Source organism: Pristis pectinata, chromosome 27 (assembly GCF_009764475.1).
Source record: "Pristis pectinata isolate sPriPec2 chromosome 27, sPriPec2.1.pri, whole genome shotgun sequence".
Lineage (NCBI taxonomy): Eukaryota > Metazoa > Chordata > Chondrichthyes > Rhinopristiformes > Pristidae > Pristis > Pristis pectinata.
In genome coordinates this window covers 16,177,844-16,196,327 of record NC_067431.1, presented here as the reverse complement: position 1 = coordinate 16,196,327, position 18,484 = coordinate 16,177,844, and the positions used below count along the sequence as shown (strand labels likewise).

At 44.0% G+C, this 18,484-nt stretch overlaps 1 protein-coding gene across 3 annotated transcripts; it reads right to left on the bottom strand.

The window, feature by feature from the left end:
- Positions 1-1,105: 1,105 nt before the first annotated feature.
- On the bottom strand, positions 1,106-18,453 carry LOC127583758 (T-cell surface glycoprotein CD3 epsilon chain-like). Of its 3 annotated transcripts, none has more exons than XM_052040068.1 (8): positions 18,366-18,453; positions 12,390-12,451; positions 11,655-11,768; positions 7,863-7,883; positions 7,538-7,732; positions 6,704-6,832; positions 4,047-4,126; positions 1,106-2,331 (listed from the first exon to the last, which is right to left on the bottom strand). In XM_052040068.1, exons 2-8 carry the CDS (start codon positions 12,403-12,405, stop codon positions 2,281-2,283), a joined length of 606 nt encoding a protein of 201 aa, XP_051896028.1. In that variant the 5' UTR covers positions 12,406-12,451; positions 18,366-18,453; the 3' UTR covers positions 1,106-2,280. The 3 variants fall into 3 exon arrangements, with proteins under 3 accessions (XP_051896028.1, XP_051896029.1, XP_051896030.1); XM_052040069.1 differs by having other exon boundaries at positions 1,123-2,331; positions 18,344-18,375; XM_052040070.1 differs by lacking the exon at positions 18,366-18,453 and adding an exon at positions 17,785-17,852 and having other exon boundaries at positions 1,123-2,331.
- Between the last annotated feature and the right edge of the window lie 31 nt (positions 18,454-18,484).

Below are 18,484 nucleotides of genomic sequence, written 5' to 3'. Positions count from 1 at the left end.
ATTATTGAATGGCAGGGCAGGTTTGAAGAATGGAGTTGCCTACTCCTGTTCCTATTTCCCATGTTCTTATTAGCTGTCAGAAAATAAAATGAGCAAGTATGGATAATTTTCCTTATGTACGTGTAAATGCCTAGTAATTGGGTTTCACATATTTACTATGCACTAAATGGATGCTGCAACAAGTCCAAATGCCTAATAGGAGGCATAAAGTAAAATCACCAAATTGATCAAAATCACCAGTGTTATTTTGCCACTATGTACTGCAGTAGAGTTCTGCCTGCACCATTCCCAATGGCTGCAGTGTGCAGACCCTACAGCTGTTGCAGTGATTCCCACTCTGAGCGCTGGGAAGTGAATCAGTGTTCAAAGTACACTCTCCACGCAGCCACATTCACCATCATCTGGCAGCTTTGGAGGTGAGGGACGTGATATGCAGGAACGGAGGGTGGGGGTTACTTTTAGTGTTTGGGACTACACCCCTAGCGATCACACCCATGGATTGATTACTACACTGTAAGTGGCCCCAAACCACTGTGATGTGCAGCCTGATAATTCAGGAGGCTGGAGTGCTGACAATGAGAGAGAAGCTCCTGCTGGGACTCTGACACAGAGAGAAATGAGCTTCAGCGGGAATGGTGTGGTGAACAGTCAGGCAGGCACTGTCAGGCAGTGGAGGTTACAGGTTTGGCGAATGCTTCCACGGAAGCCTGTGACTGCTGGATGATACGCAGAGTAGCTACGATGTGCGGGCAGGGATTGAGTGGCTATCAACTCCTTTGCCAGAATAAGGATTAAGTGAACTGGCTTGTCCTGGATGATCCTGAGCTTCACGATTGTGTCCAGCAGGTGAGTAGAGTCGGTCCCATCACACTCCAGTTTTGGGCTGACTAGGGAGGTTCTGAGGGGTCAGAAGGTGACACACATCCTCCTCCCTGGTCTCAGCTAGGGGGTTGCCAAGGCTGGAGCTGTCCAGCTTCTAACCAATGCTGACCCCAAGATGTTAACAAAAGATGATGCTCAAGGGCAGGTGTCTGTTTCTCCTCTTGTTGGAGACTGGCATTACCCAACACGTAAATAACTTCTTTCAACAATAAACACAATTTTACAGATTTGTTCGTTTACCTTTATTAAAACTATGAAACATTGAGGAAACAACTATTAGTGACTCTATCACTGATACAAAGAATGGCAAATTTGATTTGTGTAATCTGACTATAGAGAAACACACTTAAATAGGGGGCTTGGAGATTACATTAAGAAGCTGGGTACATATCAAAAGTCTAGTTTAAAAATGGCAGAGATTCTAGCTGGGCTGAGGCTCGAGCTGAACCCATGGTGAAAGCAATGAGGCTGGGAGACCTAGCTAAGCCAAGACCCCTCTCAAAAAGAAGCCTCAATTATCCTTAGACTGATGGCACATTATTCTTTCTCCAACAAAGACTGCTTAACATAAAACACAATGGTATCCTTTCTTTATAAACAGAGCCACAGAGCACAAAAGCAAGGAAGTAATACGAAACTATTGTTAAACATTGGTCAGGCCTCATCTGGAGTATTGTGTTCAATTCCAGTCATCACACTATAAGATTCTGAAGCCATAGGGAGGCCCAGAGGAGTTTTACAAGAATGTTGGCAGGGATGGGGGACTTCAGGGAAGCTGGTGAAACTTTTTTCCCCCACAGATCAGAGAAGGTAACAGCATATTTGTGGAGACATAAAGAGTCACACATCATTCTGACTTGTTGAGAGCAAGTACAACCATTAGTGAGGCTCCCATTATTGACAGTCATGCAGACAGGCACTTGTGTACAAAGGGACACTGGGACAGCTGAAATGTACCCCAGGAACTGAAGGACTAAGTGTAGGAGATGGTGATGTGGATGTGATTCTGTTGTCAGGGGTCTGTGTGTACTCCTGTGGAACTCATCCCTTTAAATTAGGATAACAGCAAAATCTACATGCATAATTGTGGGAAAACGGGAGCAACAAGAGGGCAAGTGGCAGGGAGCTCACTTCAGGTATGCAGTTCCAACGCTATTACATATACACACGCCTCTTCGAAAACAGGGCAAATAAAAGATCCAGGTGCTGGAATTAGACAGATTAGATGATGAGAAAACAAGGATGGACAGAGATTTGGGGCTGGGTATGAACAAGAACAGAGGGACAGAGAGGCTGAGGCCAGGAAGGCATTGGGAGTGTACAAGGGCATTGAGGAAGGATGGAGACAGCAAGAGAAGCAGAGGAAAGGAGAGTCCATTTCTTTAATTGTCTTCGCAATCAACGTCTTTGCAATTTGTCATAAACCTCTCGTTGTCCACTTTTGATTGGCTGAAAAATATAAATGTTAAATCAGAAAAGGGAATTGACTTTATGAACAACATTTTGAATCAACAGCAATTAGAAACGTGGCAGCAAAGACTAAACTTAGGTGAGGAAAGTGCAAGGGGAGCTTAAGGAAGGGAAGAGAAGGGTGAGGGGAGGAGATAGGAAAGGGGAAGGAGGGGAGCTAAGATTGGGGGGATATAGGAGGGAGAAATTAAGGGGTAGAGAAAGATGGGAGGGAAGTAAAGGCGGGGGACATGAGGAGAGGGAAGGGTACAGTGGGGAAGGAAAAATTGAGGGGAAGGCATGTAATGAGGGAGCAATGAACATGGACAGACTCATTGAACATTTCAATACAGAAGAGGCTATTCAACCCATCATGTCTGTGCCAGTACTTTCAAGGAGCAATCTAGTTAGTCCAATGCTGCCCTTCATTCCCTGTGGGAGAAATGCGAAAGACAATTGAGAATGTTCTCAAATTTCTGCAGGAGGAGAGCTAGAGGGTTAACTTCTGTTCTGCTGATAGCCAAGGAGCTCTCCGCGTATGGTGATGTCCTGTGTCTTGTCCGCCATGCAGGAAGCGGCAATCTAATTATACTTTGTTCCTCAAGAGTGCTAGACTAAGGCTGAAACCATGCTTGCTCACTTCTGCCATTTATTTCTGCTATTCATTTCTGCTATTTGTGCTTGGATGCTTGTAGTCATGTACTCTTGTAATATAAATAAAGGTTGTAATCTCTTGGTCAGGCAGAGCTGTGGAACTCCACTTTTAGGAGTCTGGGCTCTCCATGATATCATGCTACAATAAAGATTTCTGAAGCAGATGCCTGCCGAGTCCGTGTGATACTTTTCTGCAACATTCCCCAAATCCCTACAATTTTTTTCTGAACTGAATTAATTTCCATTTGAAGCATTCTGTTGGTTTGGTATCCACCCTATTAGGCAATCATTGGTACAACATTGTAAAGGTGGTATTTGATTTATGCAAAGCAAGATTCCACAAAGAGCAATGGGATAATGACCAGTTACTCTGTTTTAATCATCTTGCTCGGAGGATAAATATCAGCAAGGGAGAGCTCTCCTGCTTTTTTTTGGAAATTAGCCTGGGATCCTTTCCATCCACCTGAGAGGGCAGATGGGGCTTCATCTGAAATTCAGCACTCTTAAACACTATGGCCCCTCCAAGATCTTAATGCTCCCTTAGTACAGCCCACTCGAGAGTGCAGTGCTCTCTCAGTGGTGACCTTCAGATTGTGCAGAGCCCATCAGTACTACCCCCACCACACACTCCCCCCAGAATGCAGAGCTCCCCTGCAGTGGTGCCCTTCATACAGCACAGAGATCATCATTACCACCTGACACTCTTGCATTAGCCCAATACTACCCTACCAATAGTGTTGTGTTCCCTTAGTACTGCACTGCAGTGTCAGCTAGGAGCTTCAGAATTAGGAATGGGGGACTTGAACCTGAAACCTTCTGACCCAGAAGCAAGATTGCTACTCGCTGAATACTGAATTCCACAGACTAAAATCCTGGGATGGAATGAATTTGACCAGGAGTGATGGAAGGAGTCTCATTGAGGATCCATAGTGTATGATAGGGTTGCAGGGTTCCACAGGACAAGCTTTAAAGCCAGTGCCCTCAGATGGTGTTGATAAATAACCAGATGCACCAATGACATTCACCACTGGGAGAGGATAATATCATTTGAAAGACTTTACCGCATATTCGGTTTGATGTGCTGCACTCATGTGTGGTGGACGACTCGGTGGAAAGACATCAGGTTCAAATGGCCGGAAATCTGGAAGAGGAAACAGAACAATAGTAAGTACAGGGAGGCAGTACCTTTACTGGCAACAACAAAGGACAATTAGCACCTACACTGTCCCATCCAAGCTGTCCCAGAACAGCCACTATACATTTAAGATGCAAGTTAAATCCCCTCCCTGATGTCCCATCAGACATTCCCCAGACAGGAACAACACAGGTTAGACACAGATTAGATTTCCATCTACACTGTACAGCAAATACTCCTGGAGCAACTACTGCATGGGTTAGATGTAAATATTAAGTAAAGCTTCCTCTACACTATTGCATCAAATCTATCTTCTTCCCCCTCCTATCAGGCAGAAGATACAAAAACTTGAGAACACCTACCACCAGGCTTAAGGATAGCTCCTAACCCAATGTTATCAGACTGTTGAGTGGACCTCTCATACACTAAAAGATGAACTCTTGATCTCTCAGTCTACCGCTTCATGGGTCTTGCACTTTATTTGTCTACCTGCACTTCCTTTGTAACTGTACCACTATTTTCTGCATCGAGTTTTCCTTTGTATTACCTAAATGTACTCATGTATGAAATGATCTTTCTGAATGGCACACACATAAAAGCTTTTCACTGCATCTCAGCACATGTGACAAAAATAAACCAATTCTAAGACCAACTTCCAGGCAGGTACAGCACTGGTTAGACTGTGACAGTAAAGCTCTGTTTACTTGATCCCATTAAACATTCCCAGATAGTTACAGTTAGAGCTAGATACAGAGTCCAGTTCAGTCAAGCACTCACATGGTAGATGCAGCATGAATTAGATATAGATTAACATCCAGTCAAAAACTCCTAGGCAAGCTGGTGTGGGTTAGATTTAGATAGTAAAGTTCCTTCTACAGAGCGCCATCAACCACTCTCACAATACCGTTAGATACTAAGTGAAGCTCCCAGTACATTCTCCCAGTAAGACATTACCAGAGAAAGTAGAACGTATATTAGCGTGAAATCAGAGCTTAAATTAAATTAAATTAATCATCAGTTGAAGCATCCAATTTCTATTTAGTATATTTATCTTGTCTGCACTCATTTCCAAAGGAAGTCCCACCAATTGCAAAATTTAATTGGGTGCTTCCCCAGTGATTCAACATAATGCGGAACAGATGATCCCAGCAACATTCACACATACGATAACGTCAACTCTTTTCAGCCTTACTGGTAGAAACTGGACCAATAAAGGACCTTTGCTTCTCATTCATCATACAACAAGGAGCAAAGCCCATACCAAGTCACCAACCAAATGTAAATTAAAGTGTTCCCACTTAATTCATGATAGTTGCTATTAGCTTCCATAACATCCAAGTACTTCCGATTTTGAATTCCGAAGGCTATTTAAGTATTAACATGCTTTTTTTCTGAAAGTATTCAAAATAGAAAACATCTCTTGATAATTTGAACGAGTAACTTCCTGGCAGTTTAATGAGTGAGAATATTTTGTTGTGTTTTACTGTGTGTTGACTGCACAGCTTGTGCTGAAGATCAGTTAGAGTACCAGCCAGGAGCTTTGTCAATACTATGATCTCTACCAGAACCTGAATTATGAGCCCATGCCTTACAACAGCCTGTGGCATGGGAATTGACCTGCGGGCACAGTTGTAGGTGGGATGGACGTAGCCACTTACACACAAGTTCCCCCTCTCCCTACCCTGGTTTCCCTCACCTCCGTGGCAGACTGATGCTACTGTCCTATGGCTGCCATGGAGTATGTACTTCAAGGCACTGAATCATTTCCTGTGCACAGTCGGTGCGGGAAGTTGGCAATGGGTAAGACATAGGTTGTGTTTGATGCAACAAGTTAGGAGAAAAGCACACTGGCAATTTGTTTGAAGGTGAAATTCATCAATATGGTAGAAGGTCCCTCTGATTAGCCATTGGGGATAACTATATCATCTAACCCACCAAAAATGGGTGAAATCCGATCTCTAGGTAATTACAGGAGTTTCCCGAGTTATGAATGACCTGACTTATGGAAATCCGACTGTATGCAAATCTTCCCATACATTTTTAAAGCATTTTTAGTAATAAGAATGATGAAATGTTTCATGGTATTCATTAATAACCGGATACAGTATATATTCCATTAGTTTAATTACAGTGATTATTCAATGAAATGAAAGAATAATAGCAAGTGGATATAGAGCAATACGATAGGGTAGCTATAGAAATTGGACATTTCCAATTTACGGGGAAATCGGCTTATGGGCAGTTCTCAGGAATGAAACCCTTTCGTAACCCAGGAACTGCCTGTTGCACCAAGAAGGTTTAAATCTGACATAGTGTCTTGTTGACTTAATTCACAAGGAAGTTGCATTGCTATGGACTGGGGTCACATATAGGCCTTGACCAAGAAAGAACCGTAAATGGTGGGCTTTTTGCAACATTCCAACAACCTCATATTCACTTTCACTGAGACTGGTACTGAGCTTCAAGCTTCTTTTCATGTTCCGGAATGCCGTGGAGGTTTTTTGGCTTGTGCTCTGTTTTCCTGATCCAGTAATGTGATCTCAACATTATTATTTGAATGTGTGGTAGAGCAAAATGTCCAACCTTTGGAGGCTGCTCCTTTTCGCTTGGCAAACCAGTAGACAAGCCCTGCCACCAGGAGTGTGAAAAGTAGATCGCCACAGATGATACCAATGACCATCCCTGTGCTGAGTTCAATGCAGTCACGACAAACTGTGGGAGAGGGAGAGACATTCAGAGCATGCAAAGTAGTAAAAATACAAGTGATGCTTCACAACTGCAGATTTCAAATTACTCCCCAGATAAGAAGTATCTCATAGAACCAACAGCACAGAACTAGGCCAATTGGCCCATCAGGTCTCAGCTGGAGTTGATGTCCCATTGAATACAACAGCATTTCATTGAGCGTACCCACACGGTGAGTTATAGTTCCTGCGTGTCCGTGCTCATGGAGCAGACTTTCCCCCCAATTCTCATTTCTTTTTTCTTTTGTCTTTCCCCTTCTCTTTGGAGCAGACTCGATAGACCGAATGGCCTCCTTCTGCTCCCTTGTCTTGTGATCTTAACACCCTCACTCAGACGAATACAGAATGAGGGGAATAAAGTGTCACAGGCAGAGTGGGGAATACACTTGGAGAAGGTCAGCCAAGACATGACAGGAAAATTGGCAGAGGCCGGTTCTGACTGAGGATTAAATTGTAAACTTGTTCTTTTCAATAAATACCTTAAACCAAACTAAATTCAGAAAACACTGGAAGTAGTCTGCTAATTACTTTTAGTATTTTCTATTTTTATTTCAGGTTTCCAACATCTGCCATTTTTTTGCTTTTCAAGACCTTTAAACCAACAGCATTTTCTGAGCCCTGGCAGAGTTACTGCAATTCTCTTTTTCATTTCATTTCATTAATCAGTAGTTACCTTTGACTCGAATGTAAAAGTTGTACTTGGAAGAGCCAGCTTCACAATAGTATGCGCCATTGTTGTGATGGGTGAAGTCTTGCACTGTGTAGTCTTGATTGTGAGAAGTAAGCTGACCTCTCCTGTACCATTTAACATCCGTTGAACCAGGGCAGGTTAAAGTCACTGAGGAGTTTTTGACATCCACTTTGACTACTAAAGCAAGAAAAATCATGAATGGGTCAGTAACATTTTCTCAAGTGTCATCTCATTAATCAACAACTTATGTTGTTTAATTTCAAAAACCTATTTTAAGGTCAGGACAGAAAATCTAAAGTCTACTCACAATCTGTTTGTGCTGCAACTCCTGTTGAAAGAGGAAAGAATAATGATTAGAAACAGAAGGTGAATTCATCAATGTTGGGAGATTTTTCAATAAAATGGAAATATTCACATTTTATAGCTACATTAATTTCTCTTCCTGGTGTGTTTGTTGGGATGTTGCAGGGATCGGGATGCTGCAGGGATTGGGATACTGCAAGGACTGGATGCCGCAGGGATCGGGATGCCACAGGGATTGGGATGCTGCAGGGATCGGGATGCCGCAGGGATTGGGATGCTGCAGGGATTGGGATGCTGCAGGGATTGGCCTGAGTGCCTGTTGGGCTAGGGAGGGGGAAATCAGTCTGAGAGATACAGCAACCATCATTGCAACCCTTCCAGAGACTGAGATTGAGGATAGCTGGGCAGAATTTTAACCTTCTCGGCACATTATTTGAATAATTCACACCTTTGGGAGAGGTAAGGAAAAAAATTGCAAAAGACAAAATACCTCAAAATATTCTTACTCATTAAGCTGCCATGAATTTACTTGCTCAAATGATCAAGACGTTTTGTACTTTGAATATTTTCAGAAATGTATAATAACAACATTTAAAAGACAAATAACATTTAAAAGAACATAGAACGGTACAGCACTGGACAGGACATTCGGCCCACGATGTTGTGCCGATCTTGATGCTGATTTACACTAAATTGGTATTGGTATTGGTTTATTATTGTCACTTGTACGGAGGTACAGTGAAAAGCTTGTCTTACAAACCGATCGTACAGGTCAATTCATTACACAGTGCAGTTACATTGAGTTAGTACAGAGTGCATTGATGTAGTACAGGTAAAAACAAATAACAGTACAGTGTAAAGTGTCACATCTACAGAGAAAGTGCAGTGCAATAAGGTGCAAGGTCACAACAAGGTAGATCGTGAGGTCATAGTCCATCTCATTGTATAAGGGAACCGTTCAATAGTCTTATTACAGTGGGGTAGAAGCTGTCCTTAAGTCTGGTGGTACGTGCCCTCAAGCTCCTGTATCTTCTACCCGATGGAAGAGGAGAGACGAGAGAATGTCCCGGGTGGGTGGGGTCTTTGATTATGTTAATGTCCTCCTCCTGTGTATCATCCACATCCCTCCATTCCCTTCATCTTCATGTGTCTACCTAAAAGCCTCTTAAACTCCACCAAGATGCCTGCTTCCACTACTACCCCTGGTGACCCATTCCGGGCACCCACCACTCTCTGTATCCCTCGTGTTGCCTTTAAACTTCCCACCGCTAACCTAAAAAGCATGTCCTCTGGTATTTGACATTTCTACCCCGGGGAACAGATTCTGACTGTCTACCTTATCTATGCCTCTCATAATTTTAAAAACCTCGATCAGGTCTCCCCTCAGCCTCCAACGCTCCAGAGAGAACAACCCAAGTTTGCCGAACCTTTCCTTACAGCTCAGGTAAACCTCCTCTGCACCCTCTCCACAGTTTCCACATCCTTCCTATAATGGGGCAACCAGAACTACAAGTAATACTCCATGTGCAGACTGAGTAAAGATTTATATAGCTGCAGCATGACTTCCTTACTCTTATACTCAACACCCCTAACAATGAAGGCCACCCCTACTCTCTGTATTCTATGGGTGAGCCAGTTCTGAATCCAAACTTGCAATGCACCCTGGATCCCATGCATCTTTATCTTCTGAATCAACCTACCATGAGGGACCTTATCAAATGCCTTACTAAAGTCCATGCAGATAACGTCCCCTGCCTTACCCTCATGAAGCGCCTTTGCCACCTCCTCAAAAAACTCAATCAAGTTTGTAAGGCATGACCTGCCCCGCACAAACCCATGCTGACTGTCCCTAAGACATTTGGATAAGTGCATGGTTAGGAGGGGTTTAGAGGGATATGGGCCAAACATGGGCAAATGGGACTAGCTTGGTGGGCACCATGGTCAGCATGGACGAGTTGGGCCGAAGAGCCTGTTTCCATGCTGTATCACTCTATGACTCTAAAACTTGCTAATATTTAAATATCCTTCAAGGTCAAAATGAAAAGCGCTTGAATGTTAAGGAAACAAACAGCAACTGTCATGGATGCAGGAAGACAGGAGGAGATTCCTGTAGAGTTTGACTATCTATATTTATCTGGTGCACCAAATCGTCTGCTGTGCTATACGATCTATGCAATATCATAATAAGTTCTTACTTTTATTTGCAGTTAAATATTTTTGAATATATGTATATTAATTTTGGAATGTAATGACTCAAATCATTGAACCAAGAAGTTATATCTATTAATAATTGGTTCAAGGAATAATGGTACAACTTCAAAAATTTCGGCAAAAGATTCAAGGGGATATGAGGAAAAACTATTTTACATGGAGAGTGTTTGCTCTAGAATTTACTTTCTGTAGGGATGATGAAAACAGAATCAACCAGGGTTATCAAAATGGAATTCCATAGGCATTTGAGGGAAAATTTGAAAAGAACAGGGAAGGAGAAAAAAAATGGTATTAATGCGATTGTTCTACCAGGAACTGGCACAGACTTGATGGGCTGAATGGCTTTTTCCTGTGCCATAGTGATTGCCTGATCCTAACCATAACAGGCTGTGCTTGGATGCAGTCTCAGATATGTTCTGAAGGGCTTTACGCGCAGCTATGCAAGTGGTAATGAGCCATATTGGCTGCTTGTCCAAAGAGCAGGAACCCACATGGTTAGCAGCCAATTAATTTGATTGGAATCAAAGGCTTTGCTGCTAAGAAGGCAGTTATTTTCCCAAACAGGAGACTGCAGATGGTGGAATCTGGAGCCACACACAAAACTCTAGAGGAACTCAGCAGGACAGGCAGCATCTATGGAGAGAAATGGACAGTCAATATTTTGGGTCTAGACCCTTCATCTGGATCCAATCAATCCTGTGCCTGTGCTACCTTCTCAATCTAATCACAGTCTACCTGCCTTTTACTACAGTCCGACAAGACTCATCCTTATTGATCTATCTAATGTCCTACCAAGTTTTGTTGTCGGATAGGGGCTAAAAATGAAGCAGGATAGCAAGAGAACTCTCAACTTTCCCATATGCCGTATTTCCTTACAACACGGGAGGCAATTTCAACCCAACAAGTCTATTCTAGCTCAGAGAAAAATCCCATTCGCCCCCATATTCCCACCAGCAGTCCCCAGATCCTACCACTCATCTATGCACTGCAGGCAATTTACCTTGGCCAATTAGCCCACCACCCTGCCTGTCTTTGGGGTGTGGGAGGAAACTGGAGCCCCTTAAGGAAACCCACGCAGTCACAGGGAGAACATGCAAACCCGAACCATAAAAACATGTGAATATAGGAGCAGGTATAGGCCACTCGGTCCCCTATCCAGCCCTACCGTTAAATATGATCATAGCTGCTCTGACCCAGCCTCACTTTCTCTTCTGTGCCGATTCCCCGGAGCCCTTAATAATCCTCAGAAGGGTCACTGGAGTTGCGAAGTAACAATTTTACCGGCTGCGACTCTTTTTGACCCCTCCTCGATGATGCTGAGAGAGCGGCAGGTATCTTGGTTTTGCATCTTGCCTGAAAGATGGTGCCTCCAACAGTGCAGCAGTCCCTCAAGACAGCGCCTCAGTGAACTACCCCTCCGCACCATAATCACCCGTGTGCGCAACTCATGTGGTGGGGCTTGAACCCACAACCTCTGATTTGAAGCTTATTCAGAAAGCAGAGGAATATCACTTAACAAAATTATATCTATAAATCTTGCACAAATGTTTCCTTCGATTCTTGCTCTAATGAAAGCTGAACTCACCCTGTAACAGCAAGGTTGCAGCTATGACAATTCCAGAGTATGTCCACAACATCTTTGCTCCCAGATCCATGGGAGTTACACCGTCCTTTCTCCTCATGCTCCGATTTTTATTACCTGTTTAGAAAATAACCAGAAGGCTCAACACCCCCGCTACACCAGCTTTGTGAGTGCCTCTCACAGAGCTGAAAGCTGCTGCAGTGCTCAGCATCGAACAGGAAACGAGAGAAACAACTGACTTCACAAACCACGGCCTGGTGTGCAGCTTCTCAACAACACGCAGAAAGCCGCAAGTAGACGCCCCCCGTACTGCACAGTTTCCATCCTGATTTCCGAATCACTCACTGCTTTCTATCTCTTTAAATTTACATCAACAAATCTGAAATAACAGAGCTGGCAGTGGGCAACAGATTGAAATCTAATTGAGGGATAGCGCTGGATTAACAGAGCATGTTTTAGATGGAGAGGGGAGCAAAGGAGATTATGGGGTGGGGGTAGAAGGGCAAGGGATGGTAGGAAAGGCAGCAGAGGATGGGAGAGAAGGGTGTGAGGGAGAAGAGGGAATAGGGGACAGAGTGTGCTAAACATCAGGTAGAGAATCAGGTTCAGAGTAACTAGATTACAAGGAGTGCTTTGAGATCCGTTGCAAATCTGGCTCTGGGACCTTGAAGATATTTTCTAAAACTATCCCTCAACCTCAGAGCTCATCAGTGGGGCTCCTTCAAGACCAGAACATACCTCCCATTTCAAACATAATGCAAGCTGAATATGCTGGAAATACTCAGCAGGTCAGGCAGTATCTGTGGAGAGAGAAAAACTGAGTTAACACTTCAGGTCCATGACCTTTCATCAGAACGAAGTACAGTTAGAAAACAACTATGTTTAAAATTGCAACTTAAAACACACTTGACTTCTGACCTTTCTTGATACTAATCAATGGTCTTTAATTTGAAACATTAGCTCTGTTTCTCTCTACACATATGCTGCCTTACCTGCTGAGTATTTTTAGCATTTTTTGTTTGTGTTTCAGATTTCCAACATCTGCAGTTTATTATTTTTCAACATTTTATACAACTTTTCTGCTTGCATCTGAACTCAGTTCAGCCCCTGTTTACACATGCACCTGTGCTCACTGACCTACATTGGCCCATGTATCATTATACCTCAATTTTAAAATCAATATCCTTACTTCCAAATCCCTCTGTGACCTTGCTCCCACAGCTTCTCCACACCCACATACACAAAAGGTCTTCCTCCTCCTATTCTGGCCTCTTGTTCACTCCTAGTTTTACCCCTCTACCCCACCCCCACAACTGCCCCCTTCCCTCTCCCCATGCCCGGAATTGCCAAGGCTCCAAGCTCCAAAGTTCCTTTCCTCAATTTTTCCTCTTTTAAGGCACTTCATAAGACTTAAAAGCTTTTGGTTTTCTGTCCGAGTATCTCCTTACATGGACCAGTATTAAATTTTGACACAGATTTCTTCTGGTAAAACAATTCACTATTAATAACCCTACATAATTTTTGAACAATTCTTGACCACTAGCCATTTTTTATCAGTTTTTAAACAAAAATCTCCTTTGATTTGGTTCCATTTTTTATTCACAGCCGCTCCCTACAGATTAATCCTTAATTGCTGGGGGTTCTCACACAGACTTTCTTTCTGATAAACTGAACTGGAGTGATCGCCAAACCCTGCAGCTCCCTAAGCTACATCTCACTTTGGCTCAAGCTTCATATTTATTGGCAACAAACACCTGCAGGAATGAGGGTTCTCCATCTTAGAAAGCATCAAAATAAGTCTAAAATAAGTCAACAATGTCACCTCAAAATGGTGGCCAAATACCATGGAGCTATTGTGGTGGTACTGCAGGGGGCAATGTTGTTCCTTTTTGAATTGATACACGGTCTATGTCCCCCACCTGCTGGCAGATAACCAGTACAACAGCAGTAACTGGTGCCTGCAAAACTTCTTTAAGATCCATCCCTCTTCTACAGTCACACTCTGATTATTCAGCACCCTATGATGTTGGTGGTGCTGGACTGGCAGGTTTTTGGGACTCTTGGATGTTTCACCAAGCCACTTCTAATTCACTTTTTTTAAAACATGTCATATGATGGTATAATCTATTTATCAGTGTACCAGGTGAGTTTAAAGAAAATGCAGGAAAAGTCAAAGTCAAAAGTCAAAGTTGAGTTTATTGTTATATGTACAGGTACATGTGCAGTGAAAAACTTACTTGCAGCATCATCACAGGCACATAGCATCAGATACACAACATTCACAAGAAAAACATTTTAAACATAAATTATACAGAATTATACAAGAAAGAACACGATTAGAACAAAAAAAAAGAGACCATTCTAGAAACAATCTACTGAGTTTAAAAGGAATGTGGGAATGGGGCTAATGTGATTATGAAGGAAGGGCAGGATATGAGGTCCCAGTGAACTTAAAAAGAATATGGGAACAAGGACACAGAGAGGTTGAAGGAAGAGCGGAAAACATCACCTGATGTGCCAGATGCTGATCCATCAGGATTCCCAAACAATCAGATGTCAGATAGTGGATTATCAGAGTTTTACTGCTCCAAAAAACAACATGTGATGGAAATACTTGGCAAGTCAAGCAGCAAATGTGGAGAAGTTGGAGATACAAGTGACTGCAGAAGTGTAATCTGGAGCAACAAACAAAATGCTGGAGGAACTCAGCGGGTCAGGCAGCATCCGTGGAGGGAAATGGAGAGTCAACGTTTTGGGTCTCAACTGAGCCGCTGAGTTCCTCCAGCATTTTGCCTGTGGAGAAGTCAGTGCTTGAAGTCAACAACCTTTTGTCGGAACTGGCAAAAGTCAGAAACCAAGCACGTTGCAGAAAAGGGAAAGAGGTGTATGACTTTACATCCATTGTACCGTCAATGAAATACATTCTCTTAAAATGCATCATTGTCACTCTGATGGACCTCAGTGATGTCAAATGTTGCTCAAGCTCTGCCAACTGCTGCACTACTTGCTTGTCATGGTGTCCAGAACAGGGGTGGTGGCCTGGAGCAGTGATATGGTACAGAGTCTGCATTTTACATGTCTAAAGTTCTCTGCAATTACCTGAGCAGAAATAAATTATATTAACACATAAGAATATAGGAATGGGTAGGAGTTGGCCACTTGCCCTCTCTAGCCTGGTTGGCATTCATTAAGATCACAGCTGATCTGATTTAAGCTGAACTTTACATTCCTATCTTCTAGTGGTAACCTGATGCTCATCAAGACCAGTTCCCACTCTCCTTCTCATGACACATTCCCATGCAAACGCAGGTTGTAAAACCTGCTGTTTCACAACTTCCCTTCCTACTATACAAGGACCCAAAGAGTCCTTCCAGGTGAAACAGTGCAGATGCGACAAGTCTGAAATTAAAGAGAATGTAGAGATACCCAGCAGGACAGTCAGCGTCTGTGGAGAGAGATAAATAGATTTAGCATTACAAGTTGATGACCTTTCATCAGATCTGGTTTTCTATTTCTCCTTCCATGATGACTCTCAGAATAATTTTTAAATTCCTCTGCCATTTCCTTATGCCCGAACATAATTTCCCTTCTCTCACAAGTCAGAGACCAAGTTTCAAGTTTATTGTTGTCACAGGCATACATACACAGGGTATAAATGCCGTGAAAATTAGCTTTTAGCAGCAACAGCACTGTATATTACAAACATAAATTAACAAAAACTTAAATTAACATAACTTATACATAACTAACACAAGCACAACAATAAACAAGAAAAGCAAACATCCTTAAGCTGAGTAAAATAGAGGGCTATGGGTAAGCCTAGTAATTTCTAGGGTAGGGACATGTTCGGTACCGCTTTGTGGGCCAAAGGGCCTGAATTGTGCTGTAGTTTTTCTATGTTTCTATGTTTCTTTGCTGATCTTTTCCTTTCTATATATCAAAAGAAGATGTAATAGTTTATTTTTCTCACTGGTATTTTACTTTCCATTTCCTTATCAACTTTTTCATCCTCCTTTGGTAAATTTTAAAATGTTTCCAAGCCTCAGGTTTATTGCCCTTTTAGGGAACATTATAAATCATTCCCTTTTGTTCTATTAATATCTTATTTTGTTAGCTAGAGTCAGACTAATTTTCCTGTGGTGTTTGAAAGGATATATATTTGTTATGAACTATGTTTTAATTCTTGTTAATTGTCATGGTTTTTAATGTCATTTCCCAATCTACCAGAGCCAAGTCATGTCTCATACGTCTCTACAATAGTTAGCGGTAATGTACATTGCTGCCCTCTGTTGGCCGTGAGTAGATCTACTGGCACAGACTCCCCAAATACAGTGCACCAGGTGTCGGTAGCTGTGTTAAATTTAGAGCAACACACAAAACACCAGAGGAACTCAGCAAGTTAGGCATCTAAAGTGGGAAATGGACAGTCAGCCTGTCAGGTCGAGACCCTGCATCTGGACTGAAAGATAGAGGGGAGATAGCTGATATAAAAAGATGGAGGTAAGGGGTGGAGCAAGAGCTGGCAGGTGATTGGTGGATCCAAGTAAGGGGGGGAGTGGTGATAGGCATATGGGGGAGGGGAGGGTGGGAATAGGCAGATGGAGGAGGGGAGGGTGGGAATACAACAGAGACTGGGAGGTGAAAGGTGGGGGCCACAAAGGGCTGTAGGTGATTGAATCGGATAGGAGAGGAAGGTGGAGCCTGGAACAGAGGTGGGAGGGCAGATGGGAGTGATCCAGGAAGGGAACCAGTGGGAGATGTGTGTGGCTGATGGCAGATGGAGAGGGTGGAAGAGGGGAAAGAGACATGGTGATGGGGGCCAGGTAGATCAGGAGAGAGAAAGGGGACAGAGAGGGACCAGTTACTGGAAATTGGAGAATTCAATGTTAAGGCCATTGGATTGTAGCCACCCAGGCAGAATGTGAGGTGCTGTTCCTCCAGTTTGTGTTTAGTCTCATCTTGGCAGTAGACGAGGCCGAGGACAGATATGTCGGTGTGGGAGTGGGGAGGAGAATTGCAATGGCTGGCAACAGGGAGATCCAGACGGCCACGGCAGATGGAGTGAAGGCGCTCGGCGAAGCAGTCGCCCAGTCTGTGTCTGGTCTCACTGACCACAATGAGCACCGGATGCAATAAATAACGCTGGGGGATTTGCGTGTGAAAGACTGCCTCACTTGGAAGAGGTGGAGGGAGGAGGTGGAGAGACATCTCTTGCGGTTACAGGGGAGAGTGCCTGGGGAGGGAGGGAATGAACTGACCAGGGAGTCACGGAGAGATCCATGCGGAAAGTGGACAGGGAAGGGAATCGCGTTGCAGCTGACGGACGTTGCGAAGAACGATACGCTGGGGGCGTAGGTGGTGGGGTGGTAGGTGAGGACCAGGGGAACTCCATCCCTGTTTTGCCTGGGGGTGGGGGCGATGTGGTAAGGGCAGAAGTGCGGGCAATAGAGGAGATGCGGGTGAGGCCTCCATCAATAACAGTGGGGGGGAAACGCTGTTTTCTAAAAAAAGGTCACCTCAGCTGTCCTGGGGTGGAAGGCCTCATCTCAAGAACAGATGGGGCGAAGGTGGAGGAACTGAGGAAAAGGAATGGCGTCCTTATAAGTGACAGGGTGGGAGGAGGTGTAGTCAGGGTAGGTATGGGAGTCAGTGGGTTTGTAGTAGATGTCGAAGGATTATTTGTCTCCGGAGATGGAGACAGAGAGATCAAGAATGGGAGAGAGGTGTCGGAGACAGACAAAATGAATGTGGGGGGGGGGGAGTGGTGGAAGTTGGTAGCGAAGTTGATAAAATTGACAAGTTCCACACTTGGTCCCCCTCTGTCCCCTTTCTCCCTCCCCTTCTGATATCCCTGGCCCCCATCACCATGTCTCTTTCCCCTCCTCCACCCTCGCCGTCTGCCCATCACCCACAGACTCCTCCCACTGGTCCCCCTTCCCCACCAATCCCCTCTGCCCTCCCCACCTCCCTGCCTTTATTCCGTGCTCCAACTTCCTCTCCAGTCTGATTCCATCATCTTCATCCCTTTGTCACCTCCCAGCTGCTGGCGCTGCTCCCACCCACCCCCTCACCTGGATCCACCTATCACCTGCCAGCTCTTGCTCCACCCCTTCCCTGCACCCCTTTACCCTACCTGTCTCCCCTCTATCTTTCAGTCCAGGTGAAGGGTCTTGACCTAAAACGTCGACTGTTCATTTCCCTCCTTAGATGCTGCCTGACCCGCTGAGATCCTCCAGCGTTTTGTGTGTTGTTCCAGATTCCAGCATCTGCAGTCTCCTGTGTTAAATTTAGGCTGGTCCTTTGGGGAATCGAGCGGGCCGCATTGTTGCACGTCTTTCTGGGTGGGGAAAAAATGCACTGGTGCTATTTCTGATCCATGTCACTGTTCGTGGCACGGAGTTCTGTACTGACGCGAGTGCCACACCCAAAAATGTTCCTGCTTGCCAAACGAAAATACCCATTGCATCCCAATTTCTGGGCAGTTTCTTGCTGTTTGTGAGATCTTGCTGTGCTACAATAGCCCGCCGCATTTTCTACTTCAACAATGGGGACAGTACGCCAACATCTCAGACGCTGTGAAGAACTTGGAACCTGACCAAAGGCGTTCCAACTCAATAAACTCAAGTGCAATTATATGTAACAATTATTATTGTCTGATTCACATCTTCTAAATATATAAATATATTTCACACCATGCAAAATATTCCAACAAACCATTGTAAACGTGGGAACCCTTGCACGCCCGAAAACTTGGATTGAGTAAAAACTTTCTGGGAACCGGTTTCGCAGACGGAGCGTCGCTGTTTCAACAGAGAGGCTCCGCCTCCCAAACT